At 64.3% G+C, this 17561-nt stretch overlaps 3 protein-coding genes across 9 annotated transcripts; 2 read left to right on the top strand and 1 right to left on the bottom strand.

Annotated features, from left to right (window-relative positions):
* DOC2A (double C2 domain alpha) lies at positions 1 to 5654 on the top strand. Of its 5 annotated transcripts, XM_051847568.3 has the most exons (12): positions 1 to 141; positions 1192 to 1278; positions 1852 to 2125; positions 2399 to 2478; positions 2660 to 2734; positions 2870 to 2979; positions 4380 to 4506; positions 4579 to 4638; positions 4728 to 4891; positions 4998 to 5079; positions 5174 to 5270; positions 5362 to 5654. In XM_051847568.3, exons 3-12 carry the CDS (start codon positions 1861 to 1863, stop codon positions 5505 to 5507), a joined length of 1206 nt encoding a protein of 401 aa, XP_051703528.1. In that variant the 5' UTR covers positions 1 to 141; positions 1192 to 1278; positions 1852 to 1860; the 3' UTR covers positions 5508 to 5654. The 5 variants fall into 5 exon arrangements, with proteins under 5 accessions (XP_051703528.1, XP_051703526.1, XP_051703529.1 ...); XM_051847566.3 differs by lacking the exon at positions 1 to 141 and having other exon boundaries at positions 1138 to 1278; XM_051847569.3 differs by lacking the exon at positions 1 to 141 and having other exon boundaries at positions 1181 to 1311; positions 1848 to 2125.
* A 272-nt stretch (positions 5655 to 5926) lies between these two features.
* INO80E (INO80 complex subunit E) lies at positions 5927 to 13697 on the bottom strand. Of its 2 annotated transcripts, XM_008257939.5 has the most exons (7): positions 13421 to 13697; positions 13191 to 13261; positions 13045 to 13097; positions 10143 to 10221; positions 9941 to 10052; positions 9471 to 9587; positions 5927 to 6433 (listed from the first exon to the last, which is right to left on the bottom strand). In XM_008257939.5, exons 1-7 carry the CDS (start codon positions 13499 to 13501, stop codon positions 6212 to 6214), a joined length of 735 nt encoding a protein of 244 aa, XP_008256161.1. In that variant the 5' UTR covers positions 13502 to 13697; the 3' UTR covers positions 5927 to 6211. The 2 variants fall into 2 exon arrangements, with proteins under 2 accessions (XP_008256161.1, XP_008256162.1); XM_008257940.5 differs by lacking the exon at positions 9471 to 9587.
* Positions 13698 to 14113: 416 nt separating this feature from the next.
* HIRIP3 (HIRA interacting protein 3) lies at positions 14114 to 17554 on the top strand. 2 transcript variants are annotated; one of them, XM_017342556.4, is made up of 7 exons: positions 14114 to 14248; positions 14334 to 14454; positions 14560 to 14674; positions 14869 to 15707; positions 15792 to 15960; positions 16049 to 16147; positions 16228 to 17554. In XM_017342556.4, exons 1-7 carry the CDS (start codon positions 14184 to 14186, stop codon positions 16383 to 16385), a joined length of 1566 nt encoding a protein of 521 aa, XP_017198045.4. In that variant the 5' UTR covers positions 14114 to 14183; the 3' UTR covers positions 16386 to 17554. The 2 variants fall into 2 exon arrangements, with proteins under 2 accessions (XP_017198045.4, XP_051703525.3); XM_051847565.3 differs by having other exon boundaries at positions 14114 to 14259.
* The last annotated feature ends 7 nt before the right edge of the window (positions 17555 to 17561 follow it).

Genomic DNA, 17561 nt, shown 5'->3' with positions numbered 1-17561 from the left:
TGTGCCGGATGCTCGCTGAAGGCTTCTAGGAGGAGGTGGCCTGAGATGACTCCTGGAGGAGAGGCAGGTTTCTTAGGTGGAGGAGCCTTCCTGAGCCAAGCTCCAGAGACCTGAAGGTCAAGGTTGCTCCGGGGACTTCAGGTATTTGTGGGCAGGGGGCGGATGTGGTCCAGGTCTGTAGAGCCTTGAAGGCCTCGCCAGGACAAAGTAGAGCCAAGATCCCAGGCTAGGTTTAGTCACAGCCAGTGGTGGCCGGCAGCTGGCCTGGGGCAGGGCTCAAGCCAGGAAAGACGAATGAGGAGGAGGGCTTTGGGAGACACCTGATTGGGGAAGCCCACGGGTGGGCAGGGCATGCACTGTGGGAGGGAGGATCCCCAAGGGAGATATCACCCCTGGGAAGGGGCCCCTAGGCCCTGGGGGCTGAGTGGGGTCACAAGGACAGCCAAAGGGAGGAGGTGCTGGGGACCCCCAGATCCCAGGCCAGCGGCGGCAGGTGGATTGGATCCCCTTACCCTCCCGGTCCCAAGTCACTGCGGATCACTAAGCCCCGCCCCTACGGACCCAAGGCTGGGGAGGACCGGCGTCTTCCTCCCTCCTCCAAGCTTCTCTGCGGGGGAGGGGTGGGGAGAATGAGCCAGCGTTGTCATGGCAACGAGGCCGGTGGTCCGGAGACCCGGGAGCGGAGGGCGGCGCTGCGGGCCTAACGCGCGGGCGGCGGCCTGGGTCTCCCGGGAGGAGTTGGGAAAGCCCCGGGCGTTCTCGCCGCAGCTTCGTGGTGGCGCTGGAAGCTCGCGTTTTTGCGGGTGTGCGTCTGCGAAGTTCTCCTGCGAGTGTGCAGCGCGTGTGCATGCGTGTGAGCTCGCACACGTGGGCCCAGGCGTGTGTGCGCGGGAGCGCCCGGCCCGCCGTGGGTGCCCGCCCGTGTGCACACGAGCGGGTGGCAGCCCGCGTGCCCGTGCGTGTGCGCGCTGGTGGGTGCGCACTGGCGGGCGCTCCGGAGCGTGCCCCGGCGGGTGTGAGCCGGAGTCCCGCCCCCTCCCCAGCCCGGCCGTCCCTCCCCGCCCCCCCTCCCCGCCGCTGCCGGCGCCGGCGGCCTCCTCGCCTCGCCGCGCTCACCCCCTCCTCCCCGCACTTTCTCGGCTCTGGCTCCCAAGCGGCGCGCACAGCCGGACTCTGCGCTCTCCTCGCTAGCCGCGCCGGGGACCGCCGCCCGCCGCCGCCCAGCCCGCACCCGCCGGCAGCGCAGTGCCCGGGCACCTGTTGGAGGCATAGAGGCAGGTGCAGGGGGCTGGGCCGGCCGCGGGTGTGAGGGTGAGGGCCAGCGCGTTTTCGGTGGGTGCTACGGGGGTGTTCAGCGCTTCTGCGGCTGCAATTTCAAGAGGAGGCATCGCAGGCTGGGGTTCCCACCTTGCGCGGCGCGGGGTGGGGGAGGAGCAGGCAGGCAGAAGAATCCTGGGGTTGAATGAAGGGACAGCCTTGAGGGCCGGGTGACACCCTGACCGGACCAGCGCCTGCTGCAGAGGGTGGGCAGAGCCTCTGAGGGACAGAGGCGGGGACCTAATGAAGAGGCTCTGGGGGAGGCTGGGCTCGGGGCAGACCAGAGCCCAGGAGGAGAGGGGGGAGGTGGGAAGGTGACAAAGGGACAACCTCCAGGTAGACCCACGAGGTGGAGGGGGACCCACGACCCGTCTGTGGGGGAGCGGCCCCTGTGATGCCGGCTGACTGGCACAGGTTGCTGTCCGCTTGTCACTTGGGAAGGCAGGTCAGCGAGGGCCACTGGCCGGGCAGGCTGCCTTGGCAAGTAGAGGGGACAGGTGGCTGGGCTCACGCTGTCACCCCCTCGCCAGCCAGGGGTGCTGCATGAGGGGCCGCAGGGGCGACCGCATGACCATCAACATCCAGGAGCACATGGCCATCAACGTGTGCCCCGGGCCCATCCGGCCCATCCGCCAGATCTCCGACTACTTCCCCCGCCTGGGCCCGGGACCTGAAGCAGGGGGCGGGAGCTGCGGGGAGGCCCCTGCTCACCTGGCCCCCCTGGCCCTGGCCCCCCCTGCTGCCCTCCTCGGGGCCACCACGCCTGAGGATGGAGCCGAGGTGGACAGCTACGACTCGGACGACGCCAGTGAGTCTGGGGGTTGCCGGGCAGCGGGGGGGGGGGGCCCTGTCGCTGCCGCAGCTGCAGCCGGCGTGGTGAGGCGATTGCAGCTTCAATATTTCTGCGGAGACGCTCCGCCAGCCCACACACAGCCCCGGTGGCAGCCGAGCCGGGGACCCAGACGCACGCACACATGCACACACGCACACACGCTGCCCCAGGGCACACACCCGTCCCGTGCCTGCCCAGCCCGTTTTGCACACCCCTGGCCTGGGACACTGACTCACGCCCTCTTTCCAGCCGCCCTGGGCACCCTGGAGTTTGATCTTCTGTATGACCAGGCTTCCTGCGCTCTGCACTGTAGCATCCTCAGGGCCAAGGTGGGTACTTCCTGCCTCTCAGGCCCTCCTCGCCTGCTCTGCCCTCTGCCCTGGGAGGGGCAGGAAGGACACTGCTCCTCCCCCCTCCCACCCCTCACTGGCTCCTCCCACTCCCTCCCCCCACTTCTGCAGAGGGCAGGCAGGCAGGCACAGCCCTCATCCCCACACTGCTTCCTTGCAGGGCCTCAAGCCCATGGACTTCAACGGCCTGGCCGACCCCTACGTCAAGCTGCACCTGCTCCCTGGAGCCTGCAAAGTAAAAAGCCTCCTTCCCGCCCCCACCTGGGCCCCCTCCTCTCCTCCCCTACCCCAGCCACTGGGTTCGTCCCCCAGGTGGGTCAGGGGGACATGTATTGAGAACTCTGTCCCTGCCCCCCCACCCCACCCCCAGGCCAATAAGCTAAAAACAAAGACTCAGAGGAACACGCTGAACCCCGTGTGGAACGAGGACCTGACGTACAGCGGGATCACGGACGAGGACATCACGCACAAGGTGCTCAGGTGAGGGCGCCTCTCCCCAGCCGGCACCCTCCCTCCTCCTGGGACAGCTGTCGCGTCTCTTTTGTTGGTTGGTGTGTCCGTCCTATGAAGCCCTGGTCTCTCTGGTGTTCAGGAACAATCCATGGCTCCCCAGCCTCCCCAGCAGCAAGCCACAGGTCTCCCTAGCCCCTCTGCTCCAGGACCTCCCGCTGCTCCTGCCTGCTTTGCCTGTTGGGTTTCTTCTACCTGGGAAGAACTCTCAGCTTCCCCTCTGCCAGCCTCAGTCCCACCCATCTGAGGCTCAGCCAAGCTCTGCCTCCTCCTGGAAGCTCTTGCTATCCGTCGAGACCCCTTCTCAGAGCCCCAGCCTGAAGTCAGGCCTCTGCAGCATGGGTCGGTCCATTCTGGTCCCCGCCGTCCCCTCTACCTCCCTAAGCAAGCGGTGAAGCCTTCCGGGACAGGGGACTTGCTCTGTGACCCCAGGAGATGGGCATGGAGGGCAGCCGCAAACCCCAGGCTGGCAGAGACGCCCCCCTCGGGCTTCTTGGGCCTCGGGCAGTAGGGAGCCATGGGCGGCTTTGCATCAGGGAAGGGGCATGGTTAGGGCTGCTTGCGAGAGATCACGTTGGTGTTGGGCGCGGGGGTGGACGGGAGGGGAGGACGAAGAGCCAGAAAGGCTGGTCTGGGATTTCACATGTGAGAGTGAGGCCTAAAAATAACGCATGCTCACTGGTGCCCAGCCCCGGGCCACGCAGTTTTGCATCTCTTTATTTCACTTGAGCTCACAATAGCATTAGGAGGCGGGAGCTCATTATCCCCACTGTCCAGATGGGAACTGAGGCTTGGGGAGGCGAAGTGACTTCCCCAGGGTCCTACAGGTAGCAGCGCAGTGCCGGGGCTGGGGCTGGAACATGCCCACACGCCACAGGGGCTCAACCCAGTAGCTGCTGACGGCAGCAGCAGCTCAGGGCCTGCAGAGGGCCAGACAAGCGAAGCCAGGCTCTTCTTCGCTGCTGGGCTCCTGGGGCTCTGCCAGTCTGGGTCCCTGTTCCATGCAGAAAGGGGCAGGAGGGCCAGGGAGGAGTGTGTGTGTGTGTGGGGGGGGTCTCTGCGTGGCACCCAAGACCCCTCAAGGCCCTTCTAGCTCTCTCAGCCTCCCTGTGGCCACACCCAGCAGCGCAGGCCTGAGGTGGGGGTCACATCTGGTCTCCAGGCCCTGCAGCTGGAGGCAGCGAGGGGCAGTGGTCCCCAGGGTGTGCGAGGGCTTCTGCAGGCAGTGTGGGCAGCGGAGGAGGAGGAGACAACAGGGCAAGTGCGGTCATCCCGCTCGGGCCACGGCCCCTCAGAGAAGACAGGGAAGTTGGGCGTGGCCTGAGGACCGTGCGCGGGAGGGGGCCTGACGCCGCAGGTCCCGCCTGCAGGATCTCTGTCTGCGACGAGGACAAGCTGAGCCACAACGAGTTCATCGGGGAGATCCGAGTGCCCCTTCGCCGCCTCAAGCCTTCCCAGAAGAAGCACTTCAACATCTGCTTGGAGCGCCAGGTCCCGGTCCGTGCAGGGGCTGGGGGGGGAGGGGCCCCGGGGAGGCCGTTTCTAGCACCTTCTCTCTGCCCCCCTCAGCTGGCTTCACCGTCTTCCATGTCGGCAGCGCTGAGGGGCATCTCCTGTTACCTGAAGGAGGTGAGGCCCCTCTCCGGGGGCCCCGTGTGTGTCGGGGTGGGGGTGGGGGTGGCGCAGGGCCTGGGCTGAGCCCGCGTCTGCTCCCGCAGCTGGAGCAGGCCGAGCAGGGCCCGGGGCTGCTGGAAGAGCGCGGCCGCATCCTGCTGAGCCTCAGCTACAGCTCCCGGCGCCGGGGGCTGCTGGTGGGCATCATTCGCTGCGCCCACCTGGCCGCCATGGACGTCAATGGCTACTCGGACCCCTACGTCAAGACGTGAGCCCCTCCCCCAGGGAGCCTGCCCCCTGCCCCAGGGTCCTGAAGGGCGGGGCTTGGCCCTAACCACGTGGCTCTCCCCCGTGCCCCCCATCCCACCCCTAAGGTACCTGAGACCGGATGTGGATAAGAAATCCAAGCACAAAACCTGCGTGAAGAAGAAGACGCTGAACCCAGAATTTAACCAGGTGAACGGGGCGGGGCCGGAAGTGCAGGTGGGCAGGGGCAGGGTTGGGGCTTGGGGAGGGTCTCAGCGCACGGCGCGGCTGGCCTCGTCCCCAGGAGTTTTTCTATGAGATGGAGCTCTCCACTCTGGCCACCAAGACTCTGGAGGTCACGGTGTGGGACTACGACATCGGCAAATCCAACGACTTCATCGGTGAGGCAGGAGCTGAGCTGGGGCTGCCGCGGGCGGGCGGGCGCCGGGAGGGAGACGGGCGCTCATCTCGCCCGCTGCCGCCTGCTTCCAGGTGGCGTGTCCCTGGGCCCGGGTGCCCGTGGAGAGGCCCGGAAGCACTGGCGTGACTGCCTGCAGCAGCCGGACACAGCCCTGGAGCGCTGGCACACCCTGACCAGCGAGCTGCCGCCCGCAGCCGGGGCCCTCCCCTCAGCCTGAGCCCCCGGCCCGGCCCAGCACGGGCCCCCCAACTCCCCCAGCCACCCGGGGGCCTGGGGCCAGCACCCAACCTTCGCACGAGTGTGTTGCACGTTTACACGGGGTGGGACGTCCCCCTGCCCCGCACTACCTGTCTTATTCTCGTGAGAGTCTCCGTGACTTGGGTCTATCTGCTCGTGAGAGACTGTGGAGAACACATTCACATATGCAAACTTCCTCCTGCCTGACTCCCTAGCGCCTGCAATATGCAAAGCACCCTGCCTCCGCACACCCGCGGGAGAGCCGTGCCAGCCCCGCCCCAGGTAGGTGCGCCCCTCCTCCTGCCTCTCCAGGCTGCCCGCCCCTCCTGTCACGGGGAGGAGGTCGGATTAGGGGAGGCTCGGAGGAGGAGACCGTTTCCCAAGCAGCAAAGGACAACAAAAGAGCTACTCCTTTATACAGAACCTTCCTTTAAAAAACAAAACCAGAGCACACCCGTAGCCCTGGACAGCTGCCCTCGTGAAGGGGTGGCCCCCACCCGCTCGCTCGCTCGCTGTCCCCGAGGGGCTGGGTGTGAGGGCGGGGCCCTGCCGCCTTCCGGGGGCGGGGGCGTGCGTGCATGTTTACGCCTCTTCTGGTTGTGTGGTGGCCAACGCATGGCAACTGGGCGGCAATAAACGTCTCTGAGGAAGCGGGGCTCGCGTGCTGGCGCGGGGGCGGGCGCCTCACTCCGGGATGTCGATCACCAGGTCGTCGTCCCCGTCCAGGGCGTCGTCCCCGCTGCCCGCGTCGCTGAACATCTGCCGGGGGACGGTGCTCAGGATCGTGTGGGGGGGCAGCTTGGGGGGAGGCAGAGGGGTCAGCGCTGCGCCGACCCCGGCCCCGGCCCCCCGACCAGGGAAGGCCAGCGGCCCGCCCACGGAGCAGTCTGGGGGGCCCACCGCCATCTGCAGAAGGAAGAAACACAGGGAGGGCTCGTCAGGGGGGCACTCCGGGAGGCCGACCGGGGGTGGGTCGGGCACAGGCTCATTCCAGGGACAGGACACAGCTGGGCCCCCTCAGCCCCTACAGAATGCCTGGGGGTGGGGGCAGGGGCGGGGGTGGAGTGGGGTGGGGGTGGGGGGTCTGAGAGGAGAGAGGGAAGGAAAGGCTGCCGTGCCCCCTGCAGGCAACAGCAGCTCAGAGCGAGCCCGGGCCACCTCCCGCCTCCGGGCGCCTCGGCCACACCCTGCCACCTCTGCCTTCCTCTCCCTCCTCTGACTTCGGGACTTACTGGACCGGTGGAAGGTGTCACCCCCCCAGCAGCTCCTCTGACATCTCGGACGGGCCCCCCGCAGCCAGGGGCCTGGCCAGGCCCTCCTCAGCTCACCTGTGCTATGGCACCGGCCTCTACCTGGACTCCCTGCCTGCAGCCTCGCCCAGCTCCTCCACACTGCAGCCAGAGGGATCTCTCTAGAACAGACCTCAGCACGTCACAGCTCCGCTCGGCCTCACCGCAGGCCGGCCCCTCCGCCTGGAGTGCCCTTCGCTGCTTGCCAAAGTCTTGTTCTGTCCTGCCTGCCCCTGCCGGGTCTTCAAGTGCGCTCCCCACCAGGCATCCCGCGGGGCAGACTGAGCACGGTCCGTGCAGGGATCCGTGCAGGGAGAGGTCGCTAGTGACCCCCAGCAGCCGGATGGCCTGGGAGGCGGGAGGGGTCAAGAGCCAGGGAAAGGCGGAGTTCAAGGAACAGGCCTGCCCGGTGCCCAGCAGGCGGAATCGGACCCAGCCCTGGGGGGAGTGGCAAACACGCAGGGGCTGCCCTGCAGCCCTGGGCCTGCTCTCAGCTTCTCAAGGGGCCACAGCTCAACCTCTGTTCCTGGGCAGCACAAGGGTCAGAGCGGGTCAGGCCTTGGGTGCAGGAGCCTGGCAGGACTCAGGGCAGACGGGGGCCCAGCTCCCAGCACCCACACGTGCACGCCTGCAAGGGCCAGCTGCCCGAGGACTGTCCCTGCCTCTGCCCTGCCCCCATCGCCACCCAGGCCTGTGTCCCCCTCACGCCGTGCTCAGCAGGCCAACAGCAGCTAGTGCTGACAAGGGGCTACCAGGGGCCAGGCAGCGGCCATCCCTGAATGTACTTTATCCTCCCCATGAGCCCAGCGAACAGGCAAGGGGGTCGAGGCCCACGGAGCTCAGTGACGCAGCCAAAGTGTGACCAAGGCCCACGCTCTCAGCCTTCACAAGTGACCCCCGACCCCGCCGAGGCCTCAGGGACTCGCAGGCCCTCCACAGTAATGGGCCAGCCCGGTTCCTGGCATCCAGGCCTCCCATGGTACATGCCCACTTCCCTTTCCCCATCACGCCTGCGCCCACCGTGCCCTGCTCCCTTCTCACGCACTGCCCCAACCTCATTAGTCGGCTCAAGAACAACCTCTTCTGGTGCCTCCCCCATTACCCCCTCTGCACCACCTGCTGTGCCCCGGCCACACCACTGCCTCTCCACGCACCTGCTCCCAGCGCCACCGACCCTGCCCTCTCCACCACCGTCTCTGACAGACCAGACGTGAATGCCCTGCAGGGCTCAGGCAGCGACGTCATACAACGCCAAGAGCACACAGGCACTCAACGGTGGAGCTGGGACGACTCCGGAACCCGCACCCCAGTCATCACCAAGGCGTCGCCCGTTCCGTTCTGGCTCCAGAGCCCTGACAGCTGCCCGGCCTGGCCCCTGCTCAAGCTGGGCTCTGAGCCGGATGGGTCCTCGGCTGGCTCTCGCTCATCCCTCCTGTGGCTCATGCTCCATCCCCTCCTACCGCGGAGACGTCCAGGTCTGCATCGCCATAGGGCCCGAGCTGTCTGCGTGGCCTTTCCGGATGGCAGCTGAGCCTGTCCAAGGCCACATTCCTCGCCTGCCACAGCCCTGCCTGCCTCCGAACAGGCCACCCCACTTCTCCAGTGGCTGCAGCTGACATCCCAGAGTCCCCCTTGGCTCCTCTTTCTGGCAGCCACACTCGGTTTTCCAGGAAACCCTGCGGCTCCTTCCACGACACGGATCCCCTGTGCGCTCTGCACCGCCTCCCACGGTGACCTCTCTCGGGTTCCTGCAGTCGCCTCCTTCTGTCTCACCCCCTGCACCCTGTCCGTTGTCCTCACGGCTGGGCCAGTAGTCTGTGCAAAAGGTAAACCTACTCCAGCAGCTCCCACTGCACGCGTGGTACAAGCCGGTCACTCGGGCCTCTGTCCTGCTCCGGCCACTCCCTCTGCTCTCCTCCCTCCCACCTGGGCCAGGTCCCTGAACAAGCCAAGCACGCACCTGCTCGGCGCCCCTGCCCTGCTGCCTCTCCACGACCGGAAGACTCTCCCAGAGAGCCCCGCGGCTCGCTCTCGTTTCCTTGAGGCCTCTGAGCCAGCGGCACCCCAGACGACCTCGCCTGAAGTATCAGCCCCCATCCGGCCTGGCGCGCCTCACGCCCTTCCCTCCACTCCGCTTTCCGCTGCTGGCACCTGCTTCCCCCTTTAGTTTCTGCCTACCGCACGAGCTCCCTCGGGAGCTTCGGTCCTGCTTGGTTCGCAGGCATCCCCACGGCACCGGGACCGGTGACAGTGCCTGGGCTGCAGCAGGGCCCAGAGACGCACCTGCTGACGACACCTAGTGTGACCACCCTCTCTACCAGGACGGGATCCGGGAGACCCAGAGGGTCCCAGATGCCTGCCCACATGGTGTCCCTCCTCTGGGGCTGCCGCTAGGGGCCTGTTGCCTCTGGCCACATGGCAGTGGTGGCAGGGTGGGACCCCCAGGGGTGGTGCTGCCCCAGATTTGCCTACAAGCTTGGGGAGCAGCGCTTCTCCGATCCACCCCTCGCTGTCCTGGCCCAGCCTGGGGTCCCGGCAGTCCCCGATCCAGCCTTCCACATCTTGGACAGGCCCCAGCCCGTCCGTCCGAGCCTCCCTCGGAAGCGGACCACCTGCCATTCTGGCCCCTCCTAAACGTCCCCAGATCAGGGTACCTTGAGTTTCCGGGGCAGGCGGGGCCGTTTCTCCCGCTTGGGCCTCAGGGGGCTGGGCTCAGGCAGCTGCAGGGCCAGGTAGTCAGAAGGGAGTGGGGGGTAGGGCGGGGAAGCCAGCTGCTGGCGGAACGGGGAGATGGAGATGGGGGCGTGGAGTGGGTCAGGGCGAGGGTGACAGGAGGAGGAAACGCAAACAGGAGGAAGGATGGAAAAACAAAAGAGATGGTGATGAGTGTGGCTCCCAGGGCCCCGAGAACAGAAGGGGAGGGCGCAGCGGCGGGACCCCGTCCTGGCCCGCACGCCTACAGCACAGACACGCGGGCCCGATTCACACCCCCTCCAAGGGACCCAGACACAAGTCTCCAGAGTTGGGCCGGGCTCACCCTGAGGTCCAGCCCCTCTGCCCAAAACAATGCCTGCGGTATTCCCGGGCACCTTAGGTCACACCTCCCACCCCTGACCCGACTCACCGTGCTCAGGTAGGGGGAGGGGGCCCCGGAGGCCTGAAGGGGAAACCCTGTTGCAGGAGGCAGGGAGAGGCTGGAAGGGGAGGGGGCCCCGCCCAGCGGAGGGCTTCTCTTCCTGCAGAAAGCACAGGGCAGGGGTCAGAGGCAGCTGGGAGACCCGGTGCCCCTGCCCCCCAGAGAGAGAGGAACGCTGGTTGCTTCTCACCTCTTGGGGGCTGGTGTGTCTGACAGCTTGGGCGTCCCCTCTGTCTCGCTGTTATCGGAAGAAGCCGTGGCATCCGAGTCTGTGAGGGGACAGCAGGTCAGTGTGGCTGGGGAGACCCTGGGACCTCAGCACTGCCGAGGGGCACCCAGCCGGCGCACCCGTGCGATTCCAGGGAGGCCCACGGCTCCTCCGCCCCCTTTGCCAAGCACCGGCTGTGCCAGGCTCCTTTTGCTCACCCCTCCTCCTTGTCCTCATCACCTGTCTGGGAGGAAGCGAAGGCCATCGCCTCCAGACAAGGTCATCGAGGCTCGGAAAATACAGCAAGGGGCTGGCACTTGAATTTGGAGCTGTGACTCCTTGATTGTTTTATGCCAGTCTTTCCTCATCTTGCCTCAAAACTGCCTTCAGCGCCTGCCTCTGCTATGCTCCCCAAATCCAGGCCCTGTGTATCTACCTCTCCAACTTCTCCCCATTTTGCCTGCCACAAGCTTAGGCCACCACTGCATCAAAAGCACTTGCGCCATCATTGGTACCCTCTTCCCCCACACCGCCCGCCATGCACCTCAACTCCAGAATGACCTAGAACTTCCATCTGATCGCATCCTTCCCGACAGCGTCCCCACGGCCTGCACGAATTCCCAGTGCTTCTTAATCCGGCCTCAACCTACCTGTCTGGTCTCCCTACCAAACCGTCCCCTCTGCATCACGCCAGCCTATTTCTGCAAAGAGGGAACTTATCGCCTAGGCCAGTGCCTCTGCCTAGAAAGCCCCCTGTTCATCTCACAACCAACCACTGAGGGGCCGGTGTTGTGGTGTGCATCATGTTAAGTCACAGCCTGCAGTGCCAGCATCCCGTATGGGTGTCTATTTGTGTCCCGGCTGCTCCACTTCCCATCCAGCTTCCTGCTAACGCGCCTAGGAAAGCAGTGGAAGACGGCTCTTGTACACACGTTAGAGACCCTGAAGAAGCTCCTGGCTCCAGCCTGGCCCAGCCCAGTCGTTGTGGCCATTTGGGGAGTGAACCAGCAGATGGAAGATCTCTCTCTCTTTCTGTGCCTCTCCCTCTCTGTTGCTCTGCCTTTCAAATCAATCGATCGATCTCTTAACAAACAAAACAAAAATAACCAGTACATGTGATGCAAGTCGCTTCCCAATCCGTCCGTTCAGATCCTTTAAGGAGCAGATCAAAGGCCACTTCCTCTGAGAGGTCTTCCCGAACCCCTCAGTCCCAGTTTGTCGCGGACTCTCCCAGAACCCTCCGCTCTCGCTCGTCACGCTGTGCCGAGAAGCATCACATGTGCGTGTCCCCCTGGCTGACCGGGGGCTGCTTCTCGCCGGCTCTAACACTCTGACCGTCAACTTGCTGGATTCTCCCAAGCCTCCTGCCCTGAAGTTCCTCTCAAACAGGAAGCTGACCTAGGGGAAGGGGGAGGCAGGGAACGTGGGGCTAGGAGAGCGGCCATGTTTTCTGCCGTGGCCTATGTGAGTTGGCCCCCACCCCCCTAGTCTACAATCTTCCCATAGGAGTAAACGAATGGATCTCTCCTGGCCCAAAATATTATTTACACACAGTAGCAGGACTGCCTGCCGTGTGCTGAGCCCTGGACCAATGTTTACAGGCTCTGTGGAGCTGTCGACCACATGTGACTGGCTCAGGAGCCCCACCCCGCAACGGGCCCACCAATGCCCCCCTCAGGGCTCTTCCAAACCGTGGGGCTCACCCATTAGTAGGGCATGAAGTCAATTTCTCTGCAATCAGTGTGAAGAGGGGAAAGAAAAAAGCAGTGTAGAAAACATCAGGGCGAATCACAACCAGGCTCTTACATCTGTTTCGTTCAGTTTTTTTTCTTTGTTAAGCATGTAAGAGTGCACTTGGCCACGGCGTAAAATACACAGCTAACTGCAAACAATGCACACGGCAGCGCTGGAAATCTGCTCTTCAAGGAAGCCTGCTGGTTCCGAGCGCGCGTGCCTGCGTTTGCTATTCCGCCTGGACAGCTCTGAGTCCCATCTTTCCGAGATCGGCTCCTTCCTCTTATCCAGGTCTCATCTCAGATGCGACTTTCTTAACAGGTCTTTCTTTTTGAAAGATTTATTCCACTTATTTGAAAGTCAGAATTACAGAGAGAGAGGGAGAATCAGAGAGAGAGAGAGAATCTTCCATCTGCTGGTTCACTCCCCAAATGGCCACCATGGCTACAGCTGGGCCAGGCTGAAGCCAGGAGCCAGGAGTTCCTTCCGGGTTTCCCACGCAGGTGCAGGGGCCCAAGGACTTGGGCCATCTTCTGCTGCTTTCCCAGGCCATAGCAGAGAGCTGGATCGGAAGTGGAGCAGCCAGGATACAAACCGGCGCCACAGACGGCGGCGTTACCCACTGGGCCCCAGTGGCGGCCCCTAGCTGAGCTCTCTAGCGAAAGGTTGGCTGCTGCCAGCTGTTGTGTGGTCTGCAAGCTAAGGGTGGCTTGTACACATTTTTAAGGGGTAGAGAAAACACTCACAAAGGAAAATCATAGAACTTCACAGAAACCCAGCCACACTCATTCACTTACAGCTACAGCTGCTTCCCCATTCCAACAGCAGCGCTAAGGGGCTGCTTCAGACCCCAGCATCGCAGAGCCTCAAACACAATATCTGCTCCTCCGATCACCACTGCACAGCGGTTTTTATTCCCCGGCCGCCCTCTCAGGGCCGTGGAACATTCTAGCTGACTTCTTCGTTTTTTCTCATCCCAATAAAAATCTAAGTTAAGAGAGCTCACGCGTTGCCCGTCTCTGTAAGCTCTAGCCCCTGTGCCAAGGACGCTGCCTGAAACACAGGCGGACGCCCGAGGAAGGCTTGAATAAAGGCACGGCCAGAGGCGGGGGGCCCGGAGAGCCCGCGGCAACGCCGCGACCCAGCTCACCAGAAGAGTCCTCGTCCACGTTCTCGTACTGCAGCAGTCGATCGAGCAGGAAGCTGAAAGGCAGCAGAGGGCAACCCCGGCTGTGGATCCCGGGCCCTGTTCCAGCAGGGGCCCCCTCCCCGCTCCTCCCCGGGGACGCCCCTCACCTCTTGTCCCGGGACACCTTGAGCAATTTCCTCTGTGCCTTTCTCAGCTCCTCCTGGAAGCACTCGTGTTCCTGGATCGTGGGCAAGGTGGGCGCTGAGCCAACGGCCCTCCTGGACACGGGCCCCACGCCTTTCACACACCCACACACACCCACACACACGCAATGGACTGGGGGTCCGCTCAGCGCCCCAGGCCTCAGCCCTCACACCCTCCCCCTGCCGGCACTCACGTAGATGAGGAACTTGAGCTTCCGCTTCAGATTCCGGTATTTCTTTTTGTAGTCCACTTCGCCATCCGCCGGCCCGTTCATGACCCACTCGCGAGCGGCGCCCCAGCGCCTGGAGTCCCGCTACCCGCAGCCGGCTCAGCCTGGCCTCTCACGCCTCCACTTCCGGGCACTCGGCTAGGACTACAACTCCCGGTGTGCCCCGCGCCCAGGAGGGCTCCGCAAACGGACCGCCCTCCAGGGGAATATCGGGATACGCCTTCGAGTGGTTACGTCGATGACGGCGTGGCGGCGGCGCGATGACGTCACAAAGATGGCGGGCGCCGGAGGGCTCCGTTACTGATTCTAAATATGCCCGGGAGACCTGAAGCCGCAAGATTTACCCTACAGACTCCTGATCTGGCGAGAGGCCCTTTTCCTTCTGCCTTCCGAAATAACAGCGGCCTAGCTGGTGCCCGTCGCCACGGAGGAAGGCAGCGTCGCGGGCTGTTTACGGTCCGCCGAAAGGTTGCCGGCGCCGAATCGATTTCAAACGAGAACTGTACAAGCGATTCGTTCTAAGAAAGCGTAGGAGCCACGAGACTCTTGCAGCTGCCCTGGGAAAGCAAGTTTTGATTGGCAAAGTCCTCGGCCCGAGCGCTCCGCGAAACAACGGCCCCTCTGCCCCCGGCGCCACAGTGCTGCGCGTGCGCGAGCGGCTGTCAAACGCGCGGACGGAGGCCGAGAGGGGAAAAAGGCGGGAGCCGCCAATCCCGGGTGGGGCAAAATGGCGCGGGAGAAGGAGATGCAGGAGTTCACCCGCAGCTTCTTCCGAAGCCGCCCGGACCTGAGGTGCAGAGGAGGTTGGAGCTGGGGGGCAGGGGTTGGAAAGGCAGGGGTGGGACGCGGACCCCGTCTTGACACTCTGTCCCCATAGCACGCTCACGCACTCCATCGTGCGGCGGAGGTTCTTGGCTTACGCGGGTCGGGACCACCTGGAACCCGAGGAGAAGCAGGCGCTGAAGCGGTTGGTGGAGGAGGAGCTTGTGAAGATGCAGGTGTGGGCGCGAGGCTGGGCCCCGGGAGGCGAGGCTGGGGGCGGAGGGGGCGGGGCAGAACCCAGCCTTGGGACGCGTTTTGCCCTCTCTCGGTGCACACACCAGGTGGACGAAGGCGGTACCAGGGAAGACAAGCTCGACCTTACCGGGAAGGCGAAGAGGTCTCCCACCCCCTGCAGCGACTCAGAGAGAAAACGGCCCCGCTTCAACTCAGGGTCAGGTCGGTGGCTCCCCGCTGCGCATCCTTAATGCATCCAGAAAGTACTTCGGGGCAGAAAGCCAGCGTGGGCCTGGACCACAGCCGTGTTTCCCGACGCCTTTCCCTGTGCCAGGGCAGGTGGAGCGGCAGCCTAGCCCGAGCAGAGGGAGAAGGGGCAGGAGACGCCTGCTGCAGCCCTCTCTTCTCTCCTCCAGAGCCCAGTTCTGCAGCCTCCAGCCCAGACTGCTTTGGCCGGCCAGCAGAGAACGGCATGTCGGGAGCGGAAGGTGGCCCAGGCAAGGAGGAGGCGGAGAGCCCAGGGCCGACCTCCAAAGCAGCAGAGAGCAGTGATGACCAAGAGCAGCAGGAAGACCCGGGCGCAGAGGCCGTCGTGGAGGCCAGCAGTGAGGAGGAGGAGGAGGAGGGCCGCGTCGGGACCCGCGAGGCCTGTGAGGAGGAGGAAGAGGAGGAACCCAAAGGCAGGACTAGGAAGAAAGCTGTGGCCAAAAGCAAGCAGGCAGCGGGCAAGGCCTCAGCGAGGAGGAAGCAGGCCAGGGAAGAAAGTGAGGACGAACTTGCTCCCCGGGCGGCGAAGAAGGGAGCACAGAGCCCCCAGGACAGTGGCAGGGAGAGCGGGGAGGGGGAGGGGGAGGATTGGAAGCAGCACTCCAGGAGCAGCAGAGGGAAAAGGCCAGCCCCGGAGGAGAGGAGGCTAACGGGGGACTCGGGGGACAGCGGGGAAGGGCAGATCCACGGGTCAGCCGGCCGCGGGGGCGGCAGTGGCAGTGATGGGAGTGACGATGAGCCGCTGGCGCGCAGAAGCAAGGCCGGGGCTCAGGGCCAGGATGGGGACGAGGCCCGCACGGCGGAGTCCCCGGCTGCAGGCGCCGCCGGCGGGGAGGACAGCGACCTGGAGAGGGAGGGGAGCGACAGCGAGGCAGGGGGCAGCCTCAAGGAGAGGAAGAACCGCTCTTCCAAGAAGAGCTCCAAGAGAGGCAGGCCACGGAGCTCGTCTTCCTCCTCGGACGGAAGTCCGGAGCCCAAAGGCGGGAAGGTGAGGGCGCCCGGCCGCTGCGAGGGGGAGCGAGCCCCGCCCCCGCCCGGCGGCCTGGGTCCTCAGCTGCTCTCTCCCTGCCAGGCCGGCGCGGCCGGTCGTGGTGAGGACCACCCGGCCGTGACGAGGCTGAAGCGCTACATCCGGGCCTGCGGTGCCCATCGCAACTACAAGAAGCTGCTGGGCTCCTGTCGCTCCCACAAGGAGCGCCTGAGCGTCCTCCGGGCGGAGCTGGAAGCCCTGGGCATGAAGGGTGAGGCTGTGGCTGCCGGGGGCTGCAGGAAGGGGCCTGGCTGCTGCAGGGGAGCGAGCGGCTCATGGGCTGCTCCCTCCCGCCCCAGGTAACCCTTCCCTAGAGAAGTGCCGGGCCCTGAAGGAGCAGCGGGAGGCGGCGGCCGAGGTGGCCTCCCTGGACGTTGCCAACATCATCAGTGGTTCAGGTACCTGGTTCCTCCTCACAGCCCCCGAGAGCCGATGGCATCGCACTGTCCCAGCCGGCTCATTTCCGCTTCTCCCCCAGGCCGGCCACGCAGACGCACAGCTTGGAACCCCACAGCAGCTGCCCCCGGGGAGCTGTACCGCCGGACCCTGGACTCGGAGGAGGAAGGGCCCCGCCTGGCACCCACAGACTGGTCCCACATGCGCGGCATCATCAGCAGTGACGGCGACAGTACCTGAGCGCCTCACCCCCCGAGGCCCCTTCCCACCTGTCTGTATAGAAGTCCTCACAGCCCGGCGAGCTCTGTGCCCGCACGAGCCGAGGCAGCTTTCTCTGGACAGTGCTGCAGCCCCAGGGACACGGCTGTCAGGACAAAACTTCCTGGCTTCACATCCTCTCTCAAGTGTTCAAAGGGTTTATTTTTTAGGTCTTAATAAAGGAATGTTTGTAATGACCTCATCAAAACTGGTTCCCCACTCTTGGCTCTGAACTTCAGGCACCACCTGCCCTGCCCCCGCCCTCGGAAGTTACCACCAGGCTGCTTCCTCGAGCCTGGCCAGGGGGCCTGACTGGTCACCCTGCTTTTAGTGGGCTCCGCTAACCCAACGCTCGGTTGGCAGGAGGCTCCAAGTCACTGGCATGAAGAATGGTGCACAAGGGGCCGATGTTGCGCTAGAATCGGTTAAACCTCCAACTGCAATGATAGCATCCCATACAGTAACAGGTTTGAGTCCCGGCTGCTCCACTTCTGATCCAGCTTCCTGCTTATGTGTCTGAGAAAGCAGCGGATGGCCCAAGTGCTTGGGCCCCTGCACCCACGTGGGAGACCTGGATCAAGCTCCTGGCTTTAGCTTGGCCCAGCCCTGGACATTGTGGCCATTTGGGGAATGAACTAGCAAGTGGAAGATCTCTGTGTTAACTCTGCCTTTAAAAAAAAAAAAGTGAAACATACAATGATCTGGGAATAGCTGATGTTTATGGCTCACACCCCTTCCTGTTCAAACAGCCCCCTGGTGCCTGACTGACCAATCAGAGTGCTCTGGACCTCTGGCTACAGATGCAGCACTCCGCTGCCTTGCTTCTGCGGGTGCTCTGAGACCTAAGCTGGGAGCCGCCAGGGTCTGTAGAGGAAGTGACCCTCTGGAGAATCTGAAGTGAAAGCAGAGGTTGATGAGCTCCCTCGAGGCCCTGTACCCGTGAAGTCATTAAATCACTCAAAGGGGGCCGGCGCTTGGGCCCCTGCACCGAAGTGGGAGACCCGGAAGAAGTTCCTGGCTCTGGATTGGCACAGCTCCAGCCGTCGTGGCCAACTGGGGAACGAACCAGCAGATGGAATACTCTCTGTAACTCTTAAAATCAATCAAAGTCCTAGCTACTCCGCCAAATAAATTCTCTTTTTAAATGCAAACAGTAGC

Source organism: Oryctolagus cuniculus, chromosome 19 (assembly GCF_051225735.1).
Source record: "Oryctolagus cuniculus isolate XC-2025 breed Fujian yellow rabbit chromosome 19, ASM5122573v1, whole genome shotgun sequence".
Classification (NCBI taxonomy): Eukaryota; Metazoa; Chordata; class Mammalia; order Lagomorpha; family Leporidae; genus Oryctolagus; species Oryctolagus cuniculus.
The sequence above is the reverse complement of the archived record's forward strand: the minus strand, read 5'-3'. Positions and strand labels throughout refer to the sequence as shown.